The sequence below is a fragment of the Aethalodelphis obliquidens genome, unplaced genomic scaffold (assembly GCF_003676395.1).
Source record: "Aethalodelphis obliquidens isolate GAN/ISIS:26980383/991018 unplaced genomic scaffold, ASM367639v1 scaffold20, whole genome shotgun sequence".
NCBI classification, from domain to species: domain Eukaryota; kingdom Metazoa; phylum Chordata; class Mammalia; order Artiodactyla; family Delphinidae; genus Aethalodelphis; species Aethalodelphis obliquidens.
Window position 1 is genome coordinate 17346094 of NW_020837964.1, and position 27190 is coordinate 17373283.

The 27190-nt window shown below is 40.8% G+C and overlaps 2 protein-coding genes across 5 annotated transcripts in view; one reads left to right on the plus strand and one right to left on the minus strand.

Moving 5' to 3' along the window:
* Nucleotides 1–27190, minus strand: part of NIP7 (nucleolar pre-rRNA processing protein NIP7) — an 82669-nt gene that overhangs the window by 46262 nt on the left and 9217 nt on the right. The gene's annotated exons all lie outside the window — the stretch shown is intronic.
* On the plus strand, nt 1935–25433 carry TERF2 (telomeric repeat binding factor 2). Of its 4 annotated transcripts, none has more exons than XM_027119439.1 (10): nt 1935–2448; nt 2557–2652; nt 3301–3431; nt 12134–12220; nt 13265–13411; nt 15098–15204; nt 16537–16929; nt 21478–21563; nt 23562–23605; nt 24285–25433. In XM_027119439.1, exons 1-10 carry the CDS (start codon nt 1950–1952, stop codon nt 24441–24443), a joined length of 1749 nt encoding a protein of 582 aa, XP_026975240.1. In that variant the 5' UTR covers nt 1935–1949; the 3' UTR covers nt 24444–25433. The 4 variants fall into 4 exon arrangements, with proteins under 4 accessions (XP_026975240.1, XP_026975241.1, XP_026975242.1 ...); XM_027119440.1 differs by having other exon boundaries at nt 23565–23605; XM_027119441.1 differs by lacking the exon at nt 12134–12220.

Genomic DNA, 27190 nt, shown 5'->3' on the forward strand with positions numbered 1-27190 from the left:
CATGGAGGGGGCACACCCACCCACCAGAAATGGGATTTCTCTATTTAGTCCAGATACTGGGTGGTGAATTCCAAGAGCATCAGAGATACCGATAGTTGGCTTACATCCTATATCCCCACTTCCTTCCTACACCACTGCAGGCCTATCCAGTCCTTTGGAAATGCCCCTTACTCACCCACTCTTCTGCCTGTGGAAGATATGGTAGATGTGGAAGATAGTGATACACACAATGAAGAAGTGGGGAACAGGCTCTCCAAGGTCAGTGTGGCAAATCCATCACAGAACTGCAAAGAAGTAAGTAAAGGCTCAGGAACATGTCCAGTAAGGTGGAGGATGGAAGTGGATTTGGAACTGGGGTTGGACAAGAACAGACTTGAAAAGGAGAAAGGGACCTCTCCAGGCCTATCTACAAGGATAGAAAGGGACAAAAGAACTCAGGGAAATTATCCTGTGCAGTCATAAGATTATGTAGTCAGCTGTTCTGTATCTAGAAAATCATGACACAAACATGTAAGAAATGGGAGGCAGCTGTAAGAATGTTCCTATTTGAGTAAATGTAGTTTGTTGGTGGACATGAAATTAAATTTCAGTAAATATAATTTGCTGGTGGTACAGTTTTTCAACATGTATCAAAATCCTTACGTGCCTACTCAATTCCATCCAACCTCAAGAAGTGTGACAGGCCCTGGGCTAGGTTCTGGGATGCAGGGTAAAAAGGAAGACAGAGTACCAGCCCCCAAAGGAGCTAACTGTGAAGAACGTATTTCAGGAAGGGTGAAGTAGGAGGTGCTAAGGAGGGAGCAGCAAGGGGATTTAACCTAATCCAGAAAGTCAAGAAAGGGTGAAATGTCTTCTAAGTGAGGCTTGAAGAACAGGAAGGATTTAGTTAGGCTGGAATGGACAAGATGATGCCTCTGGGCAAATTGAGTAGTAGGTGAAAAGGAAATGATAGAAGTTGTATACACACACACACAAAACGTGAGCCCAAAATGAGGTTGGCAAATAGGCGAATTCTTCAAGCTTTATAAGTCATTTTAAGGAGTCTGCACCATGTTCAAAATAAAAGGGAAGAGTGATGAGTGAATGTTCTGATCCGTGTTCTACTGTGTATTCGACTCAGTAATTCTACTTTAAGGAAATTATCCTAAGGAAACAATTATGAATTTCTGCAATGATACAGTTAAAAGGATGTTTCTAATATTGAGACTGTCTAGAATTGCAAAACTTTGAAATAACCTAAACGTCTTACAGTAGTGGTTTAGATAAAGAAGACGTTGGTTCATCCCTATATTGGAATGCTATGTAGCTGCTAAAGATACTGTAGAAAAAAAATTAATGACATGGAAAAATGCAAAATGAAGGTTATATAAAACATACATAGTATAATCTCAGTTTTGCGTGCGCGCACGCACACACACACATACACACACACACACAAACAGGTATACAAGACATTGGAATGCTAGAAACCTAAATGCCAACTTACCTTTTCGTGTGGGATTATGGCTGATTTAAATGTTAACGTTTTGATTATTTTTTCTAAGTGTTCTAAATGTGCTATTTTTGTAATTTAAAAACTATGTCTTAGAAAAAAGAATTTAAAAAAGAAAAAACAAAAATTTAAAAAGGGAAAAATTTTAAGAAAAAGAAAAACAATTTTTTTCTAATTATACGTCTTATATGTCTTAGAGGTTCCCGCGGTGCCGGCCATATTCTATTTCTTGACCTCGGCTGGGTTAACACTGGCCTTTTGCTTTACTTGTTAAAATGTAAACTTGTTTAATAAAGTTTCCTCTCTGCATTTTACATTTCACGATTTTAAAAATGTTTAATAATTTATTTTATTTTTCAATATTTTATACACAGCCCAGCGTCTCTATTATATCGTTCCACAATTTCGGAGCAAAGTTGACACCTCCTACCGCCGTTGATTTACCCATCTGAGCAGCATGGACTTCAAGTCCCAGCAGGCATTGCGGCCGGCACACCGGGAACTACGGGGTCCAAGAGGAAAGCTGGGAGCGACCGGTCCTTGCCCTCCCAGAAGCCCGCGGGCGGCTCGGAACGCCGTCCGTATCATGGCCGCGGGAGCCGGGACGGCTGGCTCCGCTTCCGGCCCGGGCGTTGTGCGTGACCCGGCGGCGTCACAGTCGAAGAAGCGTCCCGGCAGGGAGGGCGCGCAGCGATCGGACGCGATGGCGGGAGGAGGCGGGAGCAGCGACAGCAGCGGGAGGGCTGCAGGCAGGCGGGCGTCCCGCAGTGGCGGGCGGGCTCGGCGGGGGCGCCACGCACCGAGGCTGGGGGGCTCCGCGGAGCGGGGCGCGGGGGAGGCGCGGCTGGAGGAGGCAGTCAACCGCTGGGTGCTCAAGTTCTACTTCCACGAGGCGCTGCGGGCCTTTCGGGGTAGCCGGTACGGGGACTTCAGGCAGATCCGGGACATCATGCAGGGTGAGGGCCGGGCCTGGGGAAGGAGGCTGGGGCTCCTGGGAAGGTGATCTGTGGGGCCCGAGTGTAGCGGCTGGGGGGTCGCCGAGCCAACAATGTCTTCTCTCCCAGCTTTGCTTGTCAGGCCCTTGGGGAAGGAGCATACCGTGTCTCGGCTGCTGCGGGTTATGCAGTGTCTGTCGCGCATTGAAGAAGGAGAAAATTTAGGTATGGCTATTTTTTATGTTCTTCTCTGGGCTTCACTTATTTAGGGTTACGTTGTTTTCAAACTTACATCCTAGACTGAAGGGTTCAGGGTTAAGGTGGGCTACTATGTTTCAATCACGGTGTTTATTCTCTGGCCTTAGTTTTCTCCACTTAGTATTCTCTTGGCTGCTTTTCTATGTTTTTTATTTCCTCCCACCTGTTTCTTGCTCGCCCCAACTTTGTTGCTTTGTAAAGTGAATTATGTGAAGATGGCCATTTTTCCTCCATAGTAGAGTCTTTTTAAACTATGAGCACTTTTTTTTTCTTTTCCTAAATTGAACTTGACAGCTGTTTAGCAAAATGATCTTTAGTTTCTGGCCGTTTGTATCTGATCCTGCCATTTGAGATACAGATGCATGTGTTAAAAAATAACTTTTTACCTGTCTTGAAAATTAGTCACTTGAAATTCATGGATTTGAATTTGGACCCTTAACATGTTTGTAAGCCTGTAGCCAGTATGTAAGCAAATTAAATGCAAATCTTACTATATTTGCATGTTTCTTTTCTATATATATATATATATATATATACATATATATATATATATGAACATAATTCTTCTGCTCTTCAGAAAATAGGTTAAAGTGAAAATTGTGCTCTTTGTCCTAGACTGTTCCTTTGATATGGAGGCTGAGCTCACACCACTGGAATCAGCTATCAATGTGCTGGAGATGATTAAAACGGAATTTACACTGACAGAGGCAGTGGTCGAATCCAGTAGAAAACTGGTCAAGGAGGCTGTAAGGCTCTATTTAAAATTTTTTTTTCTTTTACCAAAGATCAGAGGTCTTTGAGGAATCTGCTTATCTTTTTTGTGTGGGGTGGAGGACAAACAGGGATGGAGAGAGAGCAAGTGAGCAGAGCACACTCAGAACACATAACTCACACACATAGATGTTATTTCGAAAATCAGGTGACCCTTTCTTAGCCCAGACTTGGAAAGAACTGTTAATGGCTCAGCTTTTGTGATTTTGGTGGTCTCCCTTGTGGCCCTGGCAGGAGGGGCCACAGTACACAGGAAGTGAGTTGGCATTGAAGAATGACATTTTGTAGGTGGTTATTACCATTCAGAGCAGCACTGTGAAAGGGCTAAAAGTAAATGGGCTAGGATCTTGTCACCCTTGTTTATTATAGACCAAGGAGAATAGCTGGTGCCTTGGGAAATGTGGGAATGCTTTGAGCTCTTTCATGCAATTGCAGAAAGAGGCTTAGGGAACATTCCCCTTGAACAGACAGAATCAGAGGTGCTGAGATACCAGCCATTTTGAAAAACAGTAGTGGTAGAAGGCTGGCGCAGGCAGTGTTCTCGATAAGAAAAAAGCTTGTAGAGTGTCTAGGAATTTGGGACTGGAACTATGTCATGGCTCAGGTAGCTTCAAGTACTGGAACTTATTTATATTTAAAACATTGAAGCAGCCATGGAAACCAGTCAGAAAAAGCTTTTTCTTCTCCAATAACCAAGGCTGGGGGTGTGGAAGCAGATGCAGAGGTGGGGACTGAGGGACAACAGCTCAGCATTGCCTTGGCGGTAAAAGTAAGGAAATTGGTAAGAAAAGATAACAGCACCTCATAAAAGGATGGGATCTTGGGGGTGGGGGGGGTAAGGGACAAAACCTTGTTTAGCAAAGACTTTCTGTCCCTTGGCTATGTGCTGGGTACTCAGACACCCTGTTTAAAAAAACAACAGGTAAAAAACTGTGTGTGGGGTGCAGATTATTCAGTTAAGGACCTTGGGCAGGAACTACTGTTGGACTTACAAAGAATGCTTAGGAAATTCCAATTCCAAGGAGGAACGATTGCAAGAATAGATTTTTAGTATAGGTAAGTCAGGTTTGTGTTGGAGGTAAAATGCCAGAAAAGACATATTAGCAAGGGAGGAGAAATCCAGGGCTACTTGCAGAATAGCTAAGGATCTTTTGGATGGGAAGAAGTGGTACCAGTTCAGGGTACTTTATGTAACTACTGTTAAGTAGCCAGCTAATTCAGAAATGCAACTCCTTCAGAACACAAGGGGTATAGATCTGTCTTCTGGCTGCTCTTCTGGTAGAGTCTATGGGCTTTTATCTTTCAGTTGAATATTTATTATTTAAGTTCATAGATCTGTTTGGGGGCTTCATTAGGAAAAATCTATTAAGGAAAACCAGATTCCCTTAAAATAGTCAACCATTTTCTTAATGTTGACTCCCTTCTGCTTTTTCATTTTCCACCAGGTACCAGATCTCTTGTTACTTACTATATTACTGTTGACTGCTGTGTAACAAATTAACCCCAAATTTAACAGCTTAAAACAATAAATATTATCATCAACCCCAAATTTAACAGCTTAAAACAATAAATATTATCTATCAGTTTCCAAGAGTCAAGAAGCTGGTAGTGATTTAGCTGTGTTTCCTACTCGAGGTCTCTCGTGAGATGATAGTCAAGCTGCCTGCCAGGGTTGCAGTCATCTCAAGACTCAACCAGGACTGATGGGTCTGCTTCCATGCTCCCTCACATGGATGTTAGCAGGACTCACTTCCTCGCTGGCTGTTGGCTGGAGACTTCAGCTCCTCGCCTCTCCTTAGGGCTACTTACAACGAGATAGCTTGCTTCCCCTAGAGGATCCCAGAGAACAAGAGCCCAAGACAGAAAGCTGTAGTCTTTATAAACTTATCTCAGAAGTGACATACCACTTCTGCCATATGCTCTTGGCCACACAGACCTGACCAGCTGGAATTTGTGGGTGGAATCGCACTATGCAGGAGGTGGGTATCATTGGGAGCCATCTTAGAGGCTGGCTACCATAGTTACCTTGATATCCAAGTTATTAAATGATACTGTATCACGTCTCTGATTTATTTTTTTAATTTCTCATTTAGTCATAGAATTTGTTACCTTGGAATACCTCGGCTCATTGAAGCTTTTTGATGCGTTTTTAAGATCTCTAAAGTATCACAGCAATTTATCTTAAAGTTTATTAAATTTTTTAAAAAGCTTATCAAATAAGTTGTTTGTTAAGTTAGAGCTTCTCAATGTATGATCCAGGGATCTTTGCAGGTCTTCGGGACCCTTTCAGGGGTCAAAACTATCTTTACAATAATGCCAAAATGTTAGTTGAGGTTTTCAGTGCACTGACATTTACACTGATGATGCAAAAACAGTGACGGGTAAAAATTTCTGGTGCTTTAGCGTGACCGTGACCAAGGCAGTGGTAAATTGTACTGGTAGTCATTGTATTCTTCCTTGCCACATGCTTGCAGTTTAAAAAATAAAAAACAGCCAGTTTTAATTAAGAATGTCTTTGATGAAGCAGTAAAAATTACTAATTTTATTAAGTCTTGAGCAGACGTTTTTCCAGTATTTAGTCTGACAATATAGGAAGTTTTTCTGTAGCATTTCTGCTGCATACAAAAACATGATGGTTTTCTTCCCGATAAGTACTTGTGTGATTGAGTTGCATGCTGCTGATCTAGCTGCTTTTGTAATGGAGTACCATTTTTACTTGAAATAACTAACAAACTTTGGTTATTCAGATGTGGTAATCTGGCAGTCACTTCAAGGAGAACAAGTGACAGTATTTGTTGGCAGAGGTAAAATTCAAGCTTTCAGGTGAAAATCAGAATTTTGGAAAACTTATATTCATGTGCTTGGTAGCTTCCCAATATTCAGACTTTTCTGATATGATTGATGGTGATATTAACAACTGTGATTTTAAAAAGATTTTTAATGAATGTATCAACATTTGGAAGATCATGACTCAGTAAACCACTAATTTCCAAATGATCGATGAATTGTATTGCAAAATCATTCATGGGTAACAGATCCATTAAAAGTGCAAGACAGACTAACAGATTTTAATGTAATAACGATGAAGAGTTCACTTGCCAAAGTTTGGTGTAGAGTCAAAGAAGAATGTCCACATTTTCTGAAAGAGCTATTAAAATACTACTCCCTTTTCCAACTTTATATCTGTGTGAGGCCAGATTTTTTAATATATTTCAACCAAAACAACATATCACAACAGAAGAAATGCAGAAGCAGATATGAGAATACCATCTTTCTTCTATTAAACCAGGTATTAAGGAGATTTGGAAAAATGTAAAACAATGCCACCCTTCTCATTAAACTTTTATTAAATAAGTAATTTTTCATAAAGATATGTTATTTATGTTAACCTGTAATGAGTTTGTTATTTTTTAATGAATTAATAAATATTTAAAATTTTTCTCAGTTTTATATTTCTAATACAGTGAATACAACGGATATAACCCACATAAACAAAAGCTCTTTGGGGTCCTCATTAACAGTTTACAGTATAAAGAAAGAATCCTGAGACCAAAAAGTTTGAGAATTGCTTCTGTAAGCTGATAATAATATTGAGACTACACTGGTTTTCTTTTCATAACTAAAAGAGAGATGCCTCAGATTTCTGTGAACAGGAGAGAGTAACATATATGGCATGTTCTTGGGAAGCATTTAGGTGGTGCTTTTGCTGTGTACCTTTGGTAATAGCACCTTGATTTTCTTTGAGGACCTTACCACATTTGAGGGGCTGGTGCATCAGACACAATGTCTTGAAACTTTAATTCTTGAAACAAAAAGCTTTGTCAAGGCTTTTTGAGCATCTGTGCTTCCCATAACAGCCTGGTTTCTTTGGTGAGTTTGCTTTTTTAGCCTTTCTTCATTTCTGTGAGTTTGGTTTTCTCTTCTTATGTCCTTTCTGGCCTTGCCTCTAACATAAACCTATCTCACCTATATTGAAAATCTGTGCTTGGAATTTCCCTTTTGTTTAAGTTAGCCAGAGACCATTGCTATTGCTTAGATGGTAAGAACCTTAACAGAAACATAAGAGAAGAAATTATACTTATTTCAAAAACTTTCAAGTTTTCAAAAAGCAAAGTTTGATCTCTTAAAAAACAAAAACAAATGAAAAAACTTCTCAGGAAATTAATGCATAGTTTTAAAAAAGCTCATAGTACAAACTTCGGAGGCAGACTTTCAATTAAGATTTTGAAAGCATTCACATTTCCCTTCTTGTTTCACAAATTAAACATAGTAGGAGAGCTGTGTTCCAGTTCTGGGAAAGATAGATAAGCATATTCTTCTTTCTTTTATTTATTTATTTTTGGCCACACCACATGGCATGTGTAATCTTAGTTCCCTGACCAGGGATCAAAACTGTGCCCCCTGCAGTGGAAGCACAGAGTCTTAACCATTGGACCCAGGGAAGCCCTTCTTCTGTCTTTCTTAATGCAAGTATAAATCCTGGACAGAATGAATGGAGAACTCAGAAATGTAAAGGGTAGTAAGCTAATGGAGAAGACCAGAATATGAAGGTCCAAACTGGTGATGAGTAGATTACCATTTTTTCCCTTTCCAGTATCACCAGGCCTGGACTTGAAGGATCCTGAAACCTGGAAGTGCACCCCAGGTGTGAATAGAAAGAACTCCAAGAGAGGCTCTCTCTGGTCTGAAGAGCAGGAAAGGGGATCTGCTAAGGATCAGAGAGGGTGGAAGAAATCTCGTTTTTTGGTTTTTTTTTTTCCTTTTTTCCCTTCTCTATCCTAGCACCCAGGCATTACTACACTGGTAGCAGCAGTGACCCAGTGATGACAGTGGCAGGAGAGCAGGCACCTAAACCTAAAGGAAGAGAAGCCCTTCTCTTTAGCAGTGGAGCTGTGACTCCCAGAACTTGAAGTGGATTCCATTCCTTTTTTTTTTTTACTGTCTATCCTGATGCTTAGTCCTGGATGCAGATGCAGTTAGTGTGTGGCAGAATAGGGAAACTAAAGCCCCAGGAATGCAAGGCTGATTCAGTATTTGAAAATCAGTGAATATAATTTACCCTGTTGGTCCAAAGGAAAAACCATATGGTCATATCAATTGAAGCAAAAAAACGTTTGACAAGATTCAACATTAGTTCATGGTAAAAACACTCAGCACACCAGGAATAGAAGGGAACTTCCTCAACCTGATAAAAGGCATCTACAAAAAAAACTACAGGTAACATAGTTAATGGTGAAGAATGGAATGCTTTGACCTTAAGATCCAAAATAAGGCAAAGGTGTCCGTTCTCACCACTTCCACTCTACATCATACCAGCAGACCTAGCCAGTGCAGTAAGTCAAGAAAAAGAAATAAAAGGCAACAGACTGGAAAACAAGGAATAAAATTGTCCCTTTTTCCAGATGACATGGCTATCCATACAGAAAATTCCGTGGAATATACCAAAAAAGCTATAATAAGTAAGTTTAGCCAGACTGCAGGATACAAGATCAACACATAAAATCAATCATATTTTCATATTGCTAGCAGTGAAATGAAATGAAAATGAAAATCTGCAATGAAATTACCAAAACAGTTATTTACAATAGCTCCAAAAAAGAAAAGGAAAATATGTATAAGTCTAACAAAACATGTGTAGGATCTGTATGTGGAAAACAACAAAATGCTGATGAAGAAATCACAACCTATTAAATGGAAAGACATACCCTGTTCATGGATTGGAAGACCTAATATAGTTAAGATGTCAGTTCTCTCCAATTAATCTATGGATTTAATGTAATTCTAATCACAATCTCAGCAGGATTTTCTGTCGATACTGATTCTAAAAGACATATGGTAAGGTTAAAAAAAAGACTAAAATAACGAAAACAATTTTGTAAAAGAAGAATGAAGCTGGAGGACTCACTACCCAATTTTAAGAATTACTATAAAGCTACAGTACTCATGACTGTAGATATATAGATTCGTGAAACAGAAGAGAGAGTCCAGAACTAGACCCACACAAATATGACTGATCAATTTTTAACAAAAAACATGAGGGCATTTCAATGGAAAAAGATATTCAACGGAAAAAGGATAGTCTTCAACAACTGGAATTAAAACAATTGGATGTTCCTATGCAAAAAATAAATGAACTTTGACCTAAAACTCATACCAAAATTGATTCAAAGTGGATCATAATCTGAATGTAAAATGTAAAGCTATAAAACTTTTAGAAGAAAACTTGAAAAAAAAATCTTCATGTCCTGGACTTAGGCAAAAAAGTTTTTAGATATGACACTAAAAGCAAGATCTGCAAGAGCATAAAGTAGACTTCATCAAAATTAAAACTTTTGTTCTGAGAAAAACACTGTTCAGAGAATGAACTCTCAAAATGAACAAGAAAACAAACACCACTATTTTAAAAAAACAACCAAAGAGAATACACAGATAGCAAATAAGCACATGAAAAGATGCTCATCATTTATTTAGTCAATAGGGAAATACAAATTAAAACCACAGAGAATACTGGGACATACCTATGAGAGTGGCTAAACTTTAAAAACTACTAACACTAACAAGTGCTAGTGTGAATGTGGAGCAACTGGAACCCTCATACATTGCTGATGGGGTGCAGAATGGTATAGCCATTCAAGAAAACAGTTTGGCCATTTCTTATAAACATGCATTTTCCAAATGACCCAGCAGTCCCACCCCTGGGTATTTACCTTAGAGAAATGAAGTTATGGTTACACCAAAACCTGTACATAAATGTTTTAACACCTCTATTCATAATCACCAGAATTGCAGACCACCCAACTGTTTTTCCAGTGAGTGAATGGATAAACAAACTGGTACATCCATACAACAGAACACTGCTTCATCAATAAGATAGCAGGAACTACTGATAATGCAACAATACAGATAGATATCCAGGACATTATACTGAGGGAAAGAAGCTAGACTCAAGGCTACATCCTTTAAAAATTAAGCTGTGTGATTTCATATATACTGTATGATTCCATTTATATGACATTCTGAAGAGATGAAACAGTGAAAAGATCAGGGGTTAGGGATGGGGAGGAGGTGACTACAGAGTGCAGCACAAGGGAGGTTTATTTGATCCAAGGTTTTTGGTATCATTGTGGTGGTTACAGAAGTTGATACATGTGTTAGAACAGTATGCCAAAAAAGTTAATTTTACTTTATGCAAGTTAAATAACATTTTAAAATGTAATAGGACCTGGGACTTCCCTGGCGGTCCAGTGGTTAAGACTGCCTTCCAATGCGGGAAGTGTGGGTTCGATCCCTGGTTGGGGACCTAAGATTCCAGTGCCTCGTGGCCAAAGAACCAAAACATAAAACAGAAGCAATATAGTAGCAAATTCAATAAAGACTTTAAAAATGGTCCACATCAAAAAAAATCTTTAAAAAAAAACAATGTAATAGGACCTAAATGATTTATAAAAAGTAAAACCTTTGTATGCTTCAAGAAAATAAGTATAGTCTTAGTATAGTTTTCTGCTGAAAATGATGTAAAAGTGAATATGATGATCTGATTAAAATGAAAAGACTTATTTACTTTGTTCCCTCCCTGGCAGTAGGAACTTAGTGTTGTGCCTGCTTTTCAGAAGCGTTTGACACCAGTTTCCTTTGCCCTGTATGGCTGTGTTCAGCATGTGGAGGACAGAAGCACCAGAGAGTTGTACTTTCTGAATTCCCTTGCTAGTCCTCCTTCTCTTGGTCTGTATGTTTCTCCTTAAATTCTTCCCTGTGAAGACTGAAAATATCTATGGACCAGTTTTTCTTCCCTTTTTCGTGTGTGAGATAGGTTTCTTTGAGACTGGATTTAAGGTAGCTACTTTATCCTGTTAGATAACTCCAGGTGGTCCCAATTTTTCCTTGCTTTTCTAATTTTTAAAAAAAGTGCACATATGTTTTTTAAATATCCTTTTTAATTTTCAATCACTGTTATTTGCCCTCTACATATGTTCTCTTGGGGGGTCTTGACGAAAGGATTCTCCTTTTTCTCTGTGGCTGATGAGACCTTCTCATCCTACCTGAAACTTTGTCCTTTCTTTGCTGCTTGTGGCTGAGCTGGGTTTGTCTCAGCAATTCCCTGCACACTTTAGCTGGAGTTGGCCCGCTGGGGTTTACAGTATGAGAGGCTGTGCTGGTTCTCCTAGCGAACTGGCCTCAGGCCTTTCCTGAATGGAACTAGCAGAACTCTGTGGTCAGCAAATTATTCCCCTCCTCCCCACCCCCCCCCCCCAGTATCTCCTCCTCTCATTCCCCCCATTACATCAAAGCTTTTGCATCCAAAAAGAACAAAACCAGTTGTTCTGGGGACCTGGGATGACTCCTGTCCATTTTGCCTTTCCTTAGGAAGCCCTATTCAGATTGAGTAAATGTCTGTAATCCAGGAGATCAGATTTTGCTTTATCAGCTATTTTTTTTTAATCCAATGTAATGTTGAAAATCTACTACCTTACACACTGAAAGAGCGTACGGTTGTTCATACGCTTGAATAATAATTGTTAGTTTTTAAATACAGGAATTTGATAGAATGTGAAAAAGTTCTTGGGTATGTAAGACTCAGTTTTACTTTTTAGTTGAGCTTATTTTGATATTTGATATTCTAATTATACCTTTCATTATTACAACAGTTTTTAAAAAAGTCTTTTTCCCCCTTTTGTAGGCAGTCATTATTTGTATCAAAAACAAAGAATTTGAAAAGGCTTCAAAAATTTTGAAAAAACATATGTCCAAGGACCCCACAACTCAGGTAAATTTGATATATTTTTGCTCCCGTGACCTAAATCCAGCTCATTGCCTTTTGTGGGGAAACAGGGAAAGGGTTCTCTGTCAGGAATGTTATCTAAATATTCGCCTTTAAATATTCAGCACCTTGAGCATGTTGCCTTTTATCCCGGATAACTTACTGTTAGAATGGCATTTCAAAAATTTGTTTGAAAATTTTACATAAATCATTTACTTGCCCATTACTGTCAGCTTTCTGACAGAACTTTAGTGATCAGCACTGGTATTAACACTTCTGACTTTACATAAATATTGATCCTGCAGACTTGAGAGTCTGCCTTGGTGAGGACTTATCTTCTATTTTCTGGTGTCAAAAGCTCTGTTGGTACCCTGCTCTTATTTTTTTTCCTTTATAAATATAAATTTTCAGTTTTTGAAAAGGTAATACATATATGTAATACAACATTCGAAAGGTACAACAAAAGAGCTTAGTGAAAATTCTCTCATGTCTGACTCAGCCATCTCGTTCCTCTCCTTAGAGGCAACCAATGTTTTTTTCTTTTATTCTTAACAGAGATATTCTGTGCATATGCAAGCAAATAAGTATGCATGTGTGTATATATACAGACATACACATATATCCATTTTTCCTGTTCTTCCCATATACATATGTGAGCATATTCTACACACTAATTTGAGCATTTTGCAAATTGCTTGTTTCCCTTAATATATCTTGGAGATCTTTTTATATTAGTACATAGGGAACTTTTCATCCTTTTTGGTTTTCTTTTTTCGGAAGTTTGAAGATCTTTATGTAAAAGTATAAAGGTACTTTAGATGTTAAGTTCTTCATCCTTTTTTTTTTTATAGCTACATAGTAGCCTACTGTGGCTGGTCAGTAATTTTTTGACTTGTTCTACATTGTGGTAGGCTTCCCTTCTTATATGTGTACCAGTGATAATCATTGACAGCATTGTGAACGTTCTGATAGCTTTGTTTTAACTCATCATCATTTAATTTTTACTGGAGTTTTTCTTTCTCACATTGCAAAAATTGGTCCTTTGTGTAGAAGCTGAGAAATGATCTCCTGAACATTATCCGTGAAAAGAACTTGGCCCACCCTGTTATCCAGAACTTTTCCTACGAAACCTTCCAGCAGAAGATGCTGCGCTTCCTGGAGAGTCACCTGGATGATGCAGAGCCCTACCTCCTCACGGTGGGGCTTGGCCTTCTCTTCCCATAACTGTGATGTAGCCTGGAGGATGTGTAGGCAGTTAGAAAAGGACAGCTCTTTTTTAAAGTGAAAAGACTAAATGTGTGGAAAAAACTGAATTATATGTGCTATCTTTCTTAATTAAATGCCTTAAATATTCAGAAGCAGAGATCCTGGCAGAGGCAAATGCAACATTCCTAGTTTCCCTCACCTCCCATTTTTACTTCCTCTATGTGGCATTCATCTGTGTGGTTAAAGTAGGAGAACATTCAATTACAACTGATGGTGGTTCCCAAAGGAGATGAAATCTGAGTTAAGTTTGGGAGAGGAAGAGTGGTTTGATAGATGTGGTATGATGGGGTTGTTGACAGGAAGGAGGCATAACTGGAGAAAAGTGTGACTAGAGTATGATTAGCAAGAGAGGCCAAATGAAGACATACTTTAACTGGATCAGAGGGATAAGCACAAAGAATGGATGCAGTGAGGCTCAAGACAGCACAGGGAAGAATTAGAACCTAGTCTGTCATAGAAGGTGGACCATGAACTGAGTGAGAGGTTTTTTTTTTTTTTTTTTTGTGGTACGCGGGCTTCTCACTGTTGTGGCCTCTCCCGTTGCGGAGCACAGGCTCTGGACACATAGGCTCAGCGGCCATGGCTCATGGACCTAGCCGCTCCGCGGCATGTGGGATCTTCCCGGACCGGGGCACGAACCCGTGTCCCCTGCATCGGCAGGCGGACTCTCAACCACTGCGCCACCAGGGAAGCCCGAGAGGGTTTTTTTTAAAACAAGGATTTTGAGAGTGTTCAAATTATCCTAGTTCCTAACAGTAGATCTGCAAGGCCCATATCAGGATAGTGTCAGTGATCCTAGCAATCATTTGGCAATTCTCAAAATTATTTGTAAAGCAGATAGTTTGGAGTGTTCAAGGAGCAAGCCTGGCCTAGGAACCCTTCCTTCATATTCAGGTAACTGGAAAATAACCTGTCACTCTTTCTGTTGAGGACAGAATTCTCAGCTCTTAAGATACCACTCCTTACAGACATGCAATCTAAAATGGAATGATACTGGACTGACTGGAAATGTGTAGAAGTTCAGTCTGAGGGTAACAGAGGAGCAGCTGGAGTTAGAGCAAGATTGGCCTACTGAGGGCTTCATGTGGTACAAGTAAGGATTTTCAAAGAGTTGTTAATAGGCAAAACATTTGTGGAAACAATCATGAAAAATTCTATACACAAACTAAAAGACATTAATGTAGACATCAGTCATCCCTAAGTTAAAAAAAAAAAAGATTTGACTTTTGCATATGACCCCAAAGGTCTATTAGGTATTCAGAAACTAAATTAGGGATGAGATTGGAAGGATAGAAGAGGAGATACAAAGTAAAATCATTTAAGTATTTGTTGTCCAAAATAACCTTTCAGAATTCTTGGAACATCAAGATGCTTTTAGCACCACTCAGGTTGAGTTCTCCTTTAGTATAGAAAACTGTGAGCCACTTTTTGAGGGAAGGGAGGAAGAAATTTGAGATAATTCTTGTAAGTTCGATCCCTTTTTATGTCCTCCTCTAGTCTCTGCCTAAATTGGGTTTGTAAGTGAGCATGCTTGCATATTGAGTATGTTCATGGTGAAAGAAGCAGTTAATGAAATTCTGTGACTTCCTCTTCCTGACGACATCTTTCCTTTCCCAGATGGCCAAAAAGGCTTTGAAATCTGAGTCTTCCACCTCAACCACAGTGAAGGAAGATAAACAGCCAGCACCAGAGCCTGTTGAAAAGCCACTCAGAGAACCTGCCAGGTGAGAGAGATGCCCTTTTGTGATGTTGGCTGAAACACTGGGGTGATGTGTGGGAAGCATAGTCGTCATCTTCGAGCAGGATCAGTGGTTTGACCTCTTAACATGTTACTGGGTTACTCGTGGAAGGCACTGTGGGATTTACAGAGCACATCCTGGGAAGATGGGAATATTGAAAACGGGACGTCAGATCCTTGGCAGAAGTTCCTGACTGGCTATTACTCAAAGGTTCTTTCCTTCTGTTTCTCTCTCCTTGCCTCACCTGTATCTACTCAGTACTTCCCTGTTGATACCTCATCTCTTAATGCAGTGCTCACACTTGTGAATCAGATTCCCAGGACCAGTTAACAAAGCAGAGGTCACACGTTTAGATGTCTTTGGGGGCCCAGTAGGAGATGTAAAGGAGCAAAGTGGGTCTAGGATAATACAGTTGAGAGCACGGGACTGGGACACAGAGAGGGCATGCTTTCCAGCTTCATGTGATTGTTGCTACGTGAGCTGTCCAAAGATGTCCAAACTTCAGTTCAAATTTTTATGTGAGACGTCCAAAAATTTTTTTTTGAGATTTCCCAATTTTTGAATGTTGGCGGTTAGTCCAATTAAAAAAAAAAAAAAAACTTGAATAGCTTAGACAAGACACATCTGCCAGCTGGGTTTGGCCTGCAGGCTGCCAGTTTGCCCTCTCCTAACAGTTTTTACTTAAAACATCCAAATGGTAGATGAACTTTATTTTGAAAAGGCAGTTTCTCCAAGACTGTGTGGCACTCTTCTCACTCTGAGAATTCTCAAGATCCCATTTATAAGTGTAGTGTAGGAGAAAGAGGGCAGAATGGAGGCCAGTCTTTTACTTCTCTCACATGAGGGTTGGACTAGGACAGCTGGAAGAAGAGTTTAGACTTCAAGGTGAGATTGCTGGATTATCAGTTGGTTGTCCAGATGGATTGTAGTTGTTAGGCACTACACAGAGTTCTTGCATTGTGGAAAGCACCACTTTAGTCCATGCAGACTAATGGGTTAGACAGCACACAGGCTGAAGAGGTCTCTGGAGGGAGTATCATTGGCCCTAGTTCCTTTAGGGTTCTCTTACTTGAAGTTTAAGCTCCATAGTTCAACTTACATATCATATTTGAAGCCTCTGTTTAACACTTATAAATGGAAGCTTTTATAAATAAAGCTTGTATCACGCACCCTCTCTGTTTTTGTTTTTTTTTAATGAAGAGTTCTCAACGTGAGGAGTTTCTAATTTGAAGCTTCCCACTTTGAAAAAGTTGTGGCTGCTTGGACAAGCATCCACAATGGTGAAACTGATCTCTGTTATGTTTGCATTATTTGTAGGCAGCTACAGAACACTCCAACCACCATTGGAATTACGGCTCTGAAAGCAGCTTTCAAGACTCTGTCCAGTGCACAAGATTCTGAGGCAGTCTTCTCAAAACTGGACCAGAAAGATATGGTATTTCCTAATAAAGTGTGCCCACCATCACCAGCCCTCAAAAACAAGAGACCGAGAAAAGATGAAAACGAAAGTTCAGCCCCTGCTGAGGGTGAGGGTGGCTCTGAACTGCAGCCCAAGAACAAGCGCATGACAATAAGCCGATTGGTTTTGGAGGAGGACAGCCAGAGCACTGAGCCCAGCGCAGGCCTCGACTCCTCCCAGGAAGTCATTCCTGCTTCACCATCCAAGCCCACCATCCTCAACCAACCCCTCCCTGGGGAGAAGAATCCCAAGTATGAAGACCTTCTTTGTAGAAGTTTGGGGGCTGGTTGGTGGTCCTGGTTATGCCTGGTATTGCTTCCGGGAATGAAGTAACTTTCAGCTAAGTTATTCACCACCAAGGCTTGCTCAGACTGCTAGAATGTGACTCAGGGTGGGGAGTGACGTCGTAGCCATCCTGCCAGTTCTGATGCCCCGCATGTGGGCTTCCAGGCATTGCACTAGGCAGGAGTGAGGGTGAAAGGGTGTCAGAGCCTCCTACTCACCGCTGCTTCCATTTTTAGCAAACTTCTGAGTGCCTTGACTACTAAATATTAGTCTTGTTTGTTAAAGGAAGTTTGTTTGAATTGGGCCACGTTATACTTTGATCCTTAAAAGAGATTTATGAATATTTATAGTTTTGCACGTTCTGTGAGCATTTTGAGACTTGGCAAATTCAGTAATTACTAATCTCTCACATTCTGCTAGGTTCTGTGGGGCAGTGGTTAGAATGCTTTCATTTTGCTCCCCATCATGACCCCCAACCTGGCTTTCAGTTTTGCTACCATTTGTGCCCTCTTGTGGATCTTTCCTCTAGGCAAACTGGTCTGCTTGCTCTCCCTGGAACCCTGTTTCTACTACTGTACTCTTCTTGCTGCCTCTCATTCCCCACATTCGGACTATCATTCCTCCACCATTGCTTATCAAAATCCCATCTGTCTTTCAAAGAGAAGAGAAGCTGATGTTGACTAAATACTTTCTGCGGGCCAAGCACTTTCACATATTATCTTACTGAATATCTACACTCACTCTGTGAGTGATTTACTAGCCCCACTTTATAGGTGAGGAAGGTTCAGAAAAGTTACTAACTTAACCTGAAGTCACACAGATAAAAAATGGCAAAATTGGGCTTTGAGATTTTTAATCCCAGTCAGTCTTGACACAAAAGCCCGTGGCCTGTATACCACGTACACCAAGCTGCCTCTTAAAACTCTGCCTCCTCCATAAATTTCCCCTGGTCACCCTGCTGTCAGTGATCACCTCACTGATCTCCCACGGTTATTGCCATCTCTACTACTGCTCTCTGTTACAGCTGTTGGGGGACCTGTGTCCTGGCATGCTTGTGCTGGGTGCCCTGTAGGGCTGTAGCATCTGATAAATGATTTATACTCGGGCACAAATCTGCACTATATGCACCACTTCCTGCATCTGGAAGTGAGTGAGTCATTGGCTGGGCAGGCAGATGCAGTCAGCACACTATTGCTCTCATTTGATACCTGATCTCCTCTACCCCTCACAGCAATTCTATGAAGTATAAGTATTGCTCCCATGAACAGACAAGGAAACTGGAGAGAGTGCATGATTACAGTGGTTTTATAAATGGGAGACTCTGTGAAGGTTTCAGATATACCTCTCTCATGTGTCAAGGGTATGAAGTATGATGGGTACTCTCAAGCAGAGGTGGGCAAATTATGGCCCCTTGGCTAAATCCACCTGCTGCCTGTTTTTGTAAATAAAGTTTATTGGAACACAGCCACACCCATGAATTTTGTATTATCTGTGGCTGCTTTTGATGCTACCTTGAGTTGAGTAGTTGCAACAAAGACAGTAAGGCCTGCAAAGCTGAAGGTACTACTGGCCCTTTACAAAAAAAAGGGATCCTATGACCCCGGCTCTAAACGAAGCATATGTGAGGTGCCTTGGGAGCTGCAGGGAAGAAGAGCTGGGCCTGGGCAGCAGAGTTGTGGGTGGAGCAACCTTGCTGAGGAGCAAGTGTTGAGCTGGCCTTGAAGAATGAGTAGGAGGTCATCCAGTAATATTGGGAGGTCGGTTCTAGGAAACAGGAGCCTCTTGAATTACAGCATGAGAAAGCCTGGTATGAGCCGGAAAATGTCATGTAGTCTGTATGGCAGGAGAATATAGGGCACAGAGAGGATGAAGGGAGAAAAGTCTGGATGGGTAGATGGGCCAGATTTTGAGTTCCTATTATATTCTATCAGGCAGAGGTTCTCAAGAGGGGCTTCATATCACAATTACCTGTGCAGTGTTTAAAAAAATATATATTCCCAGGCTCCTGTCTACTGAATTAGAAGGGACAGGGTAGTGTTCTCTAATCTGCTTTGCTAACTGTGCCCCAGATAAGTCTAATACACCTAATCAGAAAGCCTCTGAGCAGACACCACTGAGGGCTTTTGAACAGACACTGAGGGAAAGGAGAAGAGGAGGGTGGCTGGAGACTGCTGCCCAGTGAGCAGTCAGGACCCAGGGGAAGCTGGGCCAGTGGAATCTGAGGAGGGGAAGGCAGGATTAGGGTCTATCACCTAGACGGCAGGGCCACGACTACTATATTTTTATATCCCCCACAGCACAGAACTAGTGCTTACTAGATAGTTTACTAACCAAACAAAGTAACAGTTCTTGGTTCTTGCAATTTAAGGGGCCACATACAAAACTTCTATAAAAGGCTAGCAAAGGGTAAACATTTTAGGCTTTGTGTCTCTGTTGCATATTCTTCTGTTTTGGTTTTTTTTTTTTTTACACAACCCTTTGGAAAATGTAAAAACCATTCTTAGTTCAAGGGCTATACAAAACCAGCAGCCACAGGCTGTAGTTTGCCAACCCCTCTAGACCATTAAGTTTTAACTTCGCCAGTCAGGAGCGCAATGAGCCAGGAAGTGACCCGGCTTGCCCTCACGGCCACCTAACAGTTAAGATGAGGACCAAGGTCTCAGCCCCTTCCACAACATGAGAAGTTAAGAAATACCAAAATGTTTATACATGTAATAGCAAATGCTGAGTTCAGAGGAGGAGCAGAAAGTTACCAAGTGATCTGCAAAGACTGTCTGCAGGAAGGGTGAATAGCCACTTAGGTGAAAATGATGGACCCTGAGGTTAAAATCAGTTTTTATCCCAGGACTTGGATAAATAGATGGAAAACTGAAACTGTAATGCTGTCTGACCTTTATTTATGAATAGTAATTGACACAGCTAATATCCTGAGAAGAAAAAAACTCGTGTAATTTTTTTTTTGTCTCAAGCAAATCAGTTATTCTTAGAAATAACCCTTTGGGGGATATGATCCAATTTAAAAATAAAGAAAAGTAAAGAGTCCACCATTTGTCCCAGCCACTTAGGTAATTGCATAGAAAACTCATGGAACTCAAGGAATTTTTTTCATGTTTATGCACTTATTAAGCAAACTGCTTTCATTTGCAAAATACCCAGACAGCCTTAAAAATAAATTTTTTTTATAGCGGGGAAGGAAACAACAGTTTGTTTCTACTCTCTTGGTCAGGTTTTTTGGTGACTTTGATCTATATAAATTCTTCAAAACTTAGTTCAGATACTTTCCATGTTTGTTTTGTAAAGGATGTTATAATTCTGAGGTCAGATTTGTGCTATGTTCTGTAAGAGTGACTATAATTTTCATTTATTTAATAACTTGGGTTTTGGATTATTTTTCAGGTTTGGGACTGTTTTTGGTTGCACCCAAGTACTCAAAATTTCATGTTGACAGGAATGATTCTTGTTTGCTTACTATTCTAATCTTTGATGGTATAAGTCCTTTACAGTTCTTTGATAATCTCATTATTAGTTTAGCTAGTATCTCTCCAGCTTCTATGAGGGTGTGTGTTACTGTGCCCGGTGTTTGGAGTAGACAAATGAGGATATGGTCCCTGCCGTCAAGGTGCTTATGGTTAAGGGTATGTCGTGATACGGTTGTGTAATAAAGTGGAAGCACTATCATAAGGGCAGAGGAGCGGGGGCTTTTTGTATGTGTTGGGCAGTCTTCATTGAGAACGATGGCCTTGAAAGATGGGCAGGACTTCACTTGGCAGGGAAGGGAATCCCAAGGAGAGAGAACAGCAAATAGAGAGGCAGGAAAGCACAGAACTTACAGGAGGAAGGAGGAGCAGAGGGCTGTGTGGGTGTTGGTGGGGACAGGAGGAACTGCTGAGAAACTGACAGGCCAGACTGCATGATCTTGATTCCCCCATATGGGCATTTAGGCTTCATTGTTTAGGCAGTGAGGAGCCATCACTGAATAGGGGAGGGATGTGGTAATTTTAGGATGATTGTTCAGGTGGCTTTGGAAGGGTAAGGGGCTAGTGGGGAGAGACTCCAGTTAAGAGGCTAGTGTAATACTGGTGAAAGGTATTGGACCATGGGCTTGGACTAGGGGAATGGGGAGGGAAAGGAGAACAGTCCAGAGATAGGAATAGAGCATGTCTGTGATGGAGGGGAAGGAATTTGCAGCTCTAGGTTAGAAGAATGCTGAAATCTGTAATAGAGTCCAAACCAAACCAACCAACCAACCAAACAACAGGAAAATGAACAGATCATTGAGGGGGATGGTGATGTATCCAGTGCTGAGTTTGAGAGATGGTCCTGAAACCTGGGGGATGTTGACATGGAGAGGCCTGGCCAGGTCAAGATTTGGGAGTTGTGTGTAGGTGAATCTCGAATGTGGTCACAGCAGAACAGGGAGGAATACAGGGCCACGAGTAGAGCTAAGGACAGAGTATGGGATGACCTGGGATGACTTTGTTTTACACCTTGTCCTCTCGCTGATGTTCCCTCAGAGTACCCAAAGGCAAGTGGAACAACTCTAATGGGGTTGAAGAAAAAGAGACTTGGGTAGAAGAGGACGAACTGTTTCAAGTTCAGGGTAAGCCAGAAGATTCTCATTGGTCTCTCCTTGACACTTGCTGAAGTGTAGGTGCATGTTACTGTCACATCAATGTTCCAGAAATTGCTTGTCTCCAAACTAGAAAAAGTTTAAAAGTTCCTCATTGTGATTCATGAGGAATCAGTTTTATGTCTTTTCCCATTAAACAATGGAGACTATCAAAGCAACGCTTTATATTTAAAGAAAACTCCTGGTTTGGTTTAATAAATCCTATATTTAATTGTAGTTGATGTTCTTCCTAAAGTTTTTTAATTAGAAAAGGTAGAAGTGGTCATTCCTTACATGTCTTATTTAAGTAAATAATCTCTTACCCGTTTCTATATATGTGTTTTTTTCTAAGATGAGAAACTTTACTTTTCCTTAATTAATATTGAACTTCATAGTATTTGCATTAGGATCTCTCCCACCACATATTTTGCTCTCTGATGGAAATATATACATGCTAAACCTTAGTTTTGGAGATTCTGAAGACTTCTGTAACACAGCAGCAACAGTAATCCTTTGCCAACCTCAAAGGTTTTGCCCTTAAAAATGACCTTTCATTGGCAAAAGCATAGTTGGGAAAATCAAGATTACATAGAAAATGGGAGAAGTAACAATAAAAGTGGCATTAAATATTTTAAGAACAGGATATAAAAGTTCTAGAAAACATCCACTTCTGATGCAGTCCAGATTTGTCAGTTTCAGAAATCGGCTTCTACTATATCATGAAATACTTCATAATTTAAAAATAAATAATGTGCTCCTGTAAGTATCCCTTTTCCTGAGTCACCTTTCTTCACTCTTCAGGAAGCATTACTGGGACAGTGGCATCTGCTGAGGCAGACACTGTAGCAAGTTTCACATTTATGCAACTTTGCCTTTTCTTGCAGCTTTTTAACTGGCTCTTGTTGGCTTGAGATGGCATGTCCATTATACTTGTATACCCTCCTGTAGCCCCCTGGTCCTTTAAAATATTATCTTGGTCCCTGTTTTTGAGGCCTGATCTATTTCCATAGGATAAGAGGGTAGAGTTTGACCAGATCTCACATGGTCTGTCGGAGTGGGAAGCAATAATCATTACCCCGTTCTTTATGTTTGAAGAATTGAGCCAAATTTTTTAAAAAATGTATTTATTTATTTAGTTTTGGCTATGTTGGGTCTTTGTTGCTGTGTGCGTGTTTTCTCTAGTTGTGGCGAGTGGGGGCTACTCTTCGTTGCAGTGCATGGGCTTCTCATTGTGGTGGCTTCTCGTTGCGGAGCACAGGGTCTAGGCACACGGGCTTCAGTAGTTGTGGCTCACGGGCTCAGTATTTGTGGCTCATGGTCTCTAGAGCACAGGCTCAATAGTTGTGGCGCACAGGCTTAGCTGCTCTGCAGCATGTGGGATCTTCCCGGACCAGGGCTCGAACCCATGTCCCCTGCATTGGCAGGTGGATTCTCAACCACTGCGCCACCAGGGAAGCCCCCAAATTTTACTTATATCTAACAATCAAGGATTTGGAAATTCAAAAACAGTAAAACTGTGTTATTTCAAAGCAGTAATTAACAAGGGGTTATAAAGCAGAAATTATATATGTACATAAACACACTCAAATATGTGTATATATATATACACATATATATTACATACACATGCATATATATATATATATGCATGTGTATATATATATATTAGGATTTTAAATACCACAGTTCCTCAGTAAGTTGAGAAAATGATAGTGCTTTTACTAAAGAGCCTGAAATCCATCATTAACCAACATTTATTGAATGCCTGATTGTAAAGTATTTGCTTTGTACAGATTCTCATGGACTGAAATGATTGGTATCTTGCAAGCAGAGGACAAAACCAAATTATCCTTTAGTGATGTCCTTTCTTTTCTCAAAGTTTGTAAAATTTGAATCAAGTTTTCCCTTTGGAGACGTTCTATGTCTTTTTCTTATGGTTTGTGCCGAGGAGGTAAGCTCTGAAATGAGTCTACTTTTAATGTTTTCCAGCAGCACCAGATGAAGAGAGTACAACCAATATAACAAGAAAGCAGGTAATTTTAAATTCTCTTTTCTGATCTTTTCTGGTTGTGTAGGTAGAAGAGAGATAAAATAAGTACCCACATCTCACAGGCATAGACTACCCATGCACCTGGTAAAAAATTTTATTTGTCATTTTCAGATAATCCAAACTAAGTTAAATACTCTCTGGAAGAAAAATCTAGGTGGTCAGAAAGCTGACGCATTTCCTAACCATGAACAACACACGTTTGAAATTTTTTTTTTTTTTTTTTGCGGTACATGGGCCTCTCACTGCTGTGGCCTCTCCCGTTGCGGACCACAGGCTCCGGACGCGCAGGCTTAGCGGCCATGGCTCACGGGCCCAGCTGCTCCGCGGCATGTGGTATCTTCCCGGACCGGGGCACGAACCCGTGTCCCCTGCATTGGCAGGCGGACTCCCAACCACTGCGCCACCAGGGAAGCCCACGTTTGAAATTTTGAATCCAGAAATGGTTATCAGTTGAGGATGAAATGGCAGGACACTGAAAATTAGGAAATGTCCAAATCCATGGTGTTAACGTATATTCTATATCATGTTTTAAAAGTATAAATCCTTCCTTTGGGTTCAGATTATTCTCCTAGGATTGAGTTTACCTCTTTACTATATGAAAATATAAATAAGTGGAAACACAGGTTGTGATAAATCCTTTGTTTTTTTGTTTTTTTTTGCAGAAGTGGACTGTAGAGGAAAGCGAGTGGGTCAAGGCTGGAGTGCAGAAGTACGGGGAAGGAAACTGGGCCGCCATTTCTAAAAACTACCCATTTGTTAACCGAACAGCTGTGATGATTAAGGATCGCTGGCGGACCATGAAAAGACTTGGCATGAACTGAAACAGGCCTTCATTTCCACAGAATTCACAGGAGCATGGTTCCTAATAATAGCCCCTGGTAGTCTGCTGTTTCTTTCAGAAGCTGGGCTGGGATGAGAATTTTGGGCATCTTCCTCCCATGTGGGGGAGGTTCCAGTTCCACTTCATCACAGTTGGAGATCATGGAGCTGAGAAACAAAGCCAAGTCCACCCCATGTCCTTGACAGAGATGACAGGCACATAGCTTGTACAGTGCCAGAATACCATTAGTATTTCCCTTCTTTAGTGGTTTGCTTGAATTTAAATCCCTGGTAATCAGTAGAACCTTCTCCTAGGAAATGGTGGAGTCTGTTAGGAGTCACTTTTGACTCCATGACCTGTTAAAACCAGCAACATGAGCATTACTTGGAGCGAACTTGTTCCAGGTAAAGCTTTGGCCTTCTGATGCACATGCAAAGGAACTTCATCTGTCATGAGCCCAGGTTGATGAGAAACCAGTCCTGGTGGAATCAGAGTCCCTTTAAAAATTGTTTAGCCAGTTGTGACATCAACTCCTAGACGTGACTGCCTTGGCATTTGCTCTATTTGCTGGGCTATGTAGGCAGGTTTAACCTCCACTTCTCACGTGGTTGAACCAGTGTGTTTTTTGGTAAAATGGTGATTGTAGATAAGCTTAGCCCCTCTCCCCATCCTCTCTTCCCAATTCCCTTCTTTATGCTGGACTTTTAAAGCTTAAAAAAATCCTGATTGAGTATAAATGCCTAATTCCATTCTTTGTGAAATGGTTGCTTCCGCCTGATTCCCTAATTGTGCTGTGTTAGTGTCTTGCACTGGAATTCAACATTCCCTTCTCCTTTTGTACTGTGTTGTGCTTGCTGTCTCTCAGACATCCTTAAAGACTGTCTTTTTAGGAAAAAAGAATTTCAGTAAAGTGTTTTCTGTAATTTTTTTAAAATGAGAATTATTGTCCATAACTTGTAGCATTCTTCATTAAAGTCTTGCTTCTCTCAAATTTAAGTAGCTGTTTATTGCAGCTGAAAAGATGGAGGTAGCAAAATGTTGAACAAGCTTTGCTAAACCATATTGTCCATGTTAAGAAGCTGATGTCAAACTGTATTGGATGTTCTAATCCTTGGAAGCTGTGCCATACAGAGATGTGAAAGTTTCCTCTTAATTTGTCCATTTCTTCATATAACGTACCTCCGGGGACAAAATAATTCCTTTTTTCTCACTTTTGAGTGAGGGAAAGGCAAGATGTAAAGAAATGCTAAAGTTTAAAAATTCATCCTATAGTTGAAATTTGGAAACTTTGTACAGCTTTATTACCTATTAACTACGTGTTTGGGGGTTGGGTACTGCTGTTTTTCTAGCAATTAACCCCAAATGAAACTACAGTGAGGAGGCAAGAACTTGATCTCCACTCGATCTGGTTGTAGATACTTGTGATCTCCCTCCAAACCAAGCTTTAGGATCCAGAAGCTTTTTACCTTCAACTCTCACATTGTTAGATGGCGCTCTCTAGGTAGAAGAATGACACTGTGATACATTTAAGGAAGCAAAATATCCTAATCGTGTTTCTCAAAATTTGAGAAATGCATAGATCCATTAACATTTTTTAATATAACTTCAATGCTATCTTTATTATGTTATAAAATGTATACAGACATAAAACTCTGCCTACAGTTTCTATAGAACTATACAACTTACTATGAACTGGTGATTGTTTTGCTGAATCTAAGTCACTGCTCACCACATGAGTAGTGCTAGGACTGTGGCAGTGGTGGGACTCTGGTGGGGATGCCTGTGCCACTATGTACCGAGAAATGATCCCAGTCTCTCCCACCTTCACCTTAGTGAGACTGCTGCAGAGCCTCTGTGCCTCCAGACTGCTGTGATGTCATCTGGCCTTTGCTGGAACTGAACACAATTATGAAATGTGTTCTTCATAACATAACACATAGCTGTGACAGTTAAAGTATTACCACTTGGAGTCACTGTGATGCCTTCTGAAGCAATACTTGGTTAGAAGGTACTCATGCTGTTTTGTTTTTTAAGATTATGGCTGAGATAAAAACATTTAGACATTGTCAGAACTCAGAGACTAACAGACACACTGTCCTGATGGGTAAGAGTCTGAGGCCCACTCAGGGCCCCAGCTGTGCCAGCTGTTCTTGGAGATGGTGAGTTAGCCACTGGAATCTCTGGATGTCCATTTCCTCATCTCTAATGTAGTAGGTAATAGTACTTCTCACAACAGTAGGCTGTTGTGAGAATAAAATAAGATGCACGTAACTGTCTCCGCCATGAAGTCAGCCTTTTTCCCCCTGTGGGTGCTGAAGAAGCCACAGATAAAAGAAAGATCAAGGGTTTGAACAATAGTCTTTTTATTTATTTATTTGTTTATTTATTTATTTTTTGGGGCTGCACTGGGTCTTTGTTGCTGCATGCGGGCTTTCTCTAGTTGCGGCGAGCGGGGCTACTCTTCGTTTTGGTGAGCGGGCTTCTCATTGCTGTGGCTTCTCGTTGCAGAGCACAGGCTCTAGGCATGTGGGCTTCAGTAGTTGTGGCACGAGGGCTCAGTAGTTGTGGCTCACAGGCTCTAAAGCGCAGGCTCAGTAGTTGTGGCACACGGGCATAGGTAGCTCCGCGGCATGTGGGATCTTCCCGGACCAGGGATGGAACCTGTGTCCCCTGCATTGGCAGGCAGATTGTTAACCACGGCGCCACCAGGGAAGTCCCTGTAATAGTCTTTAAGTGGATTTTGGATAG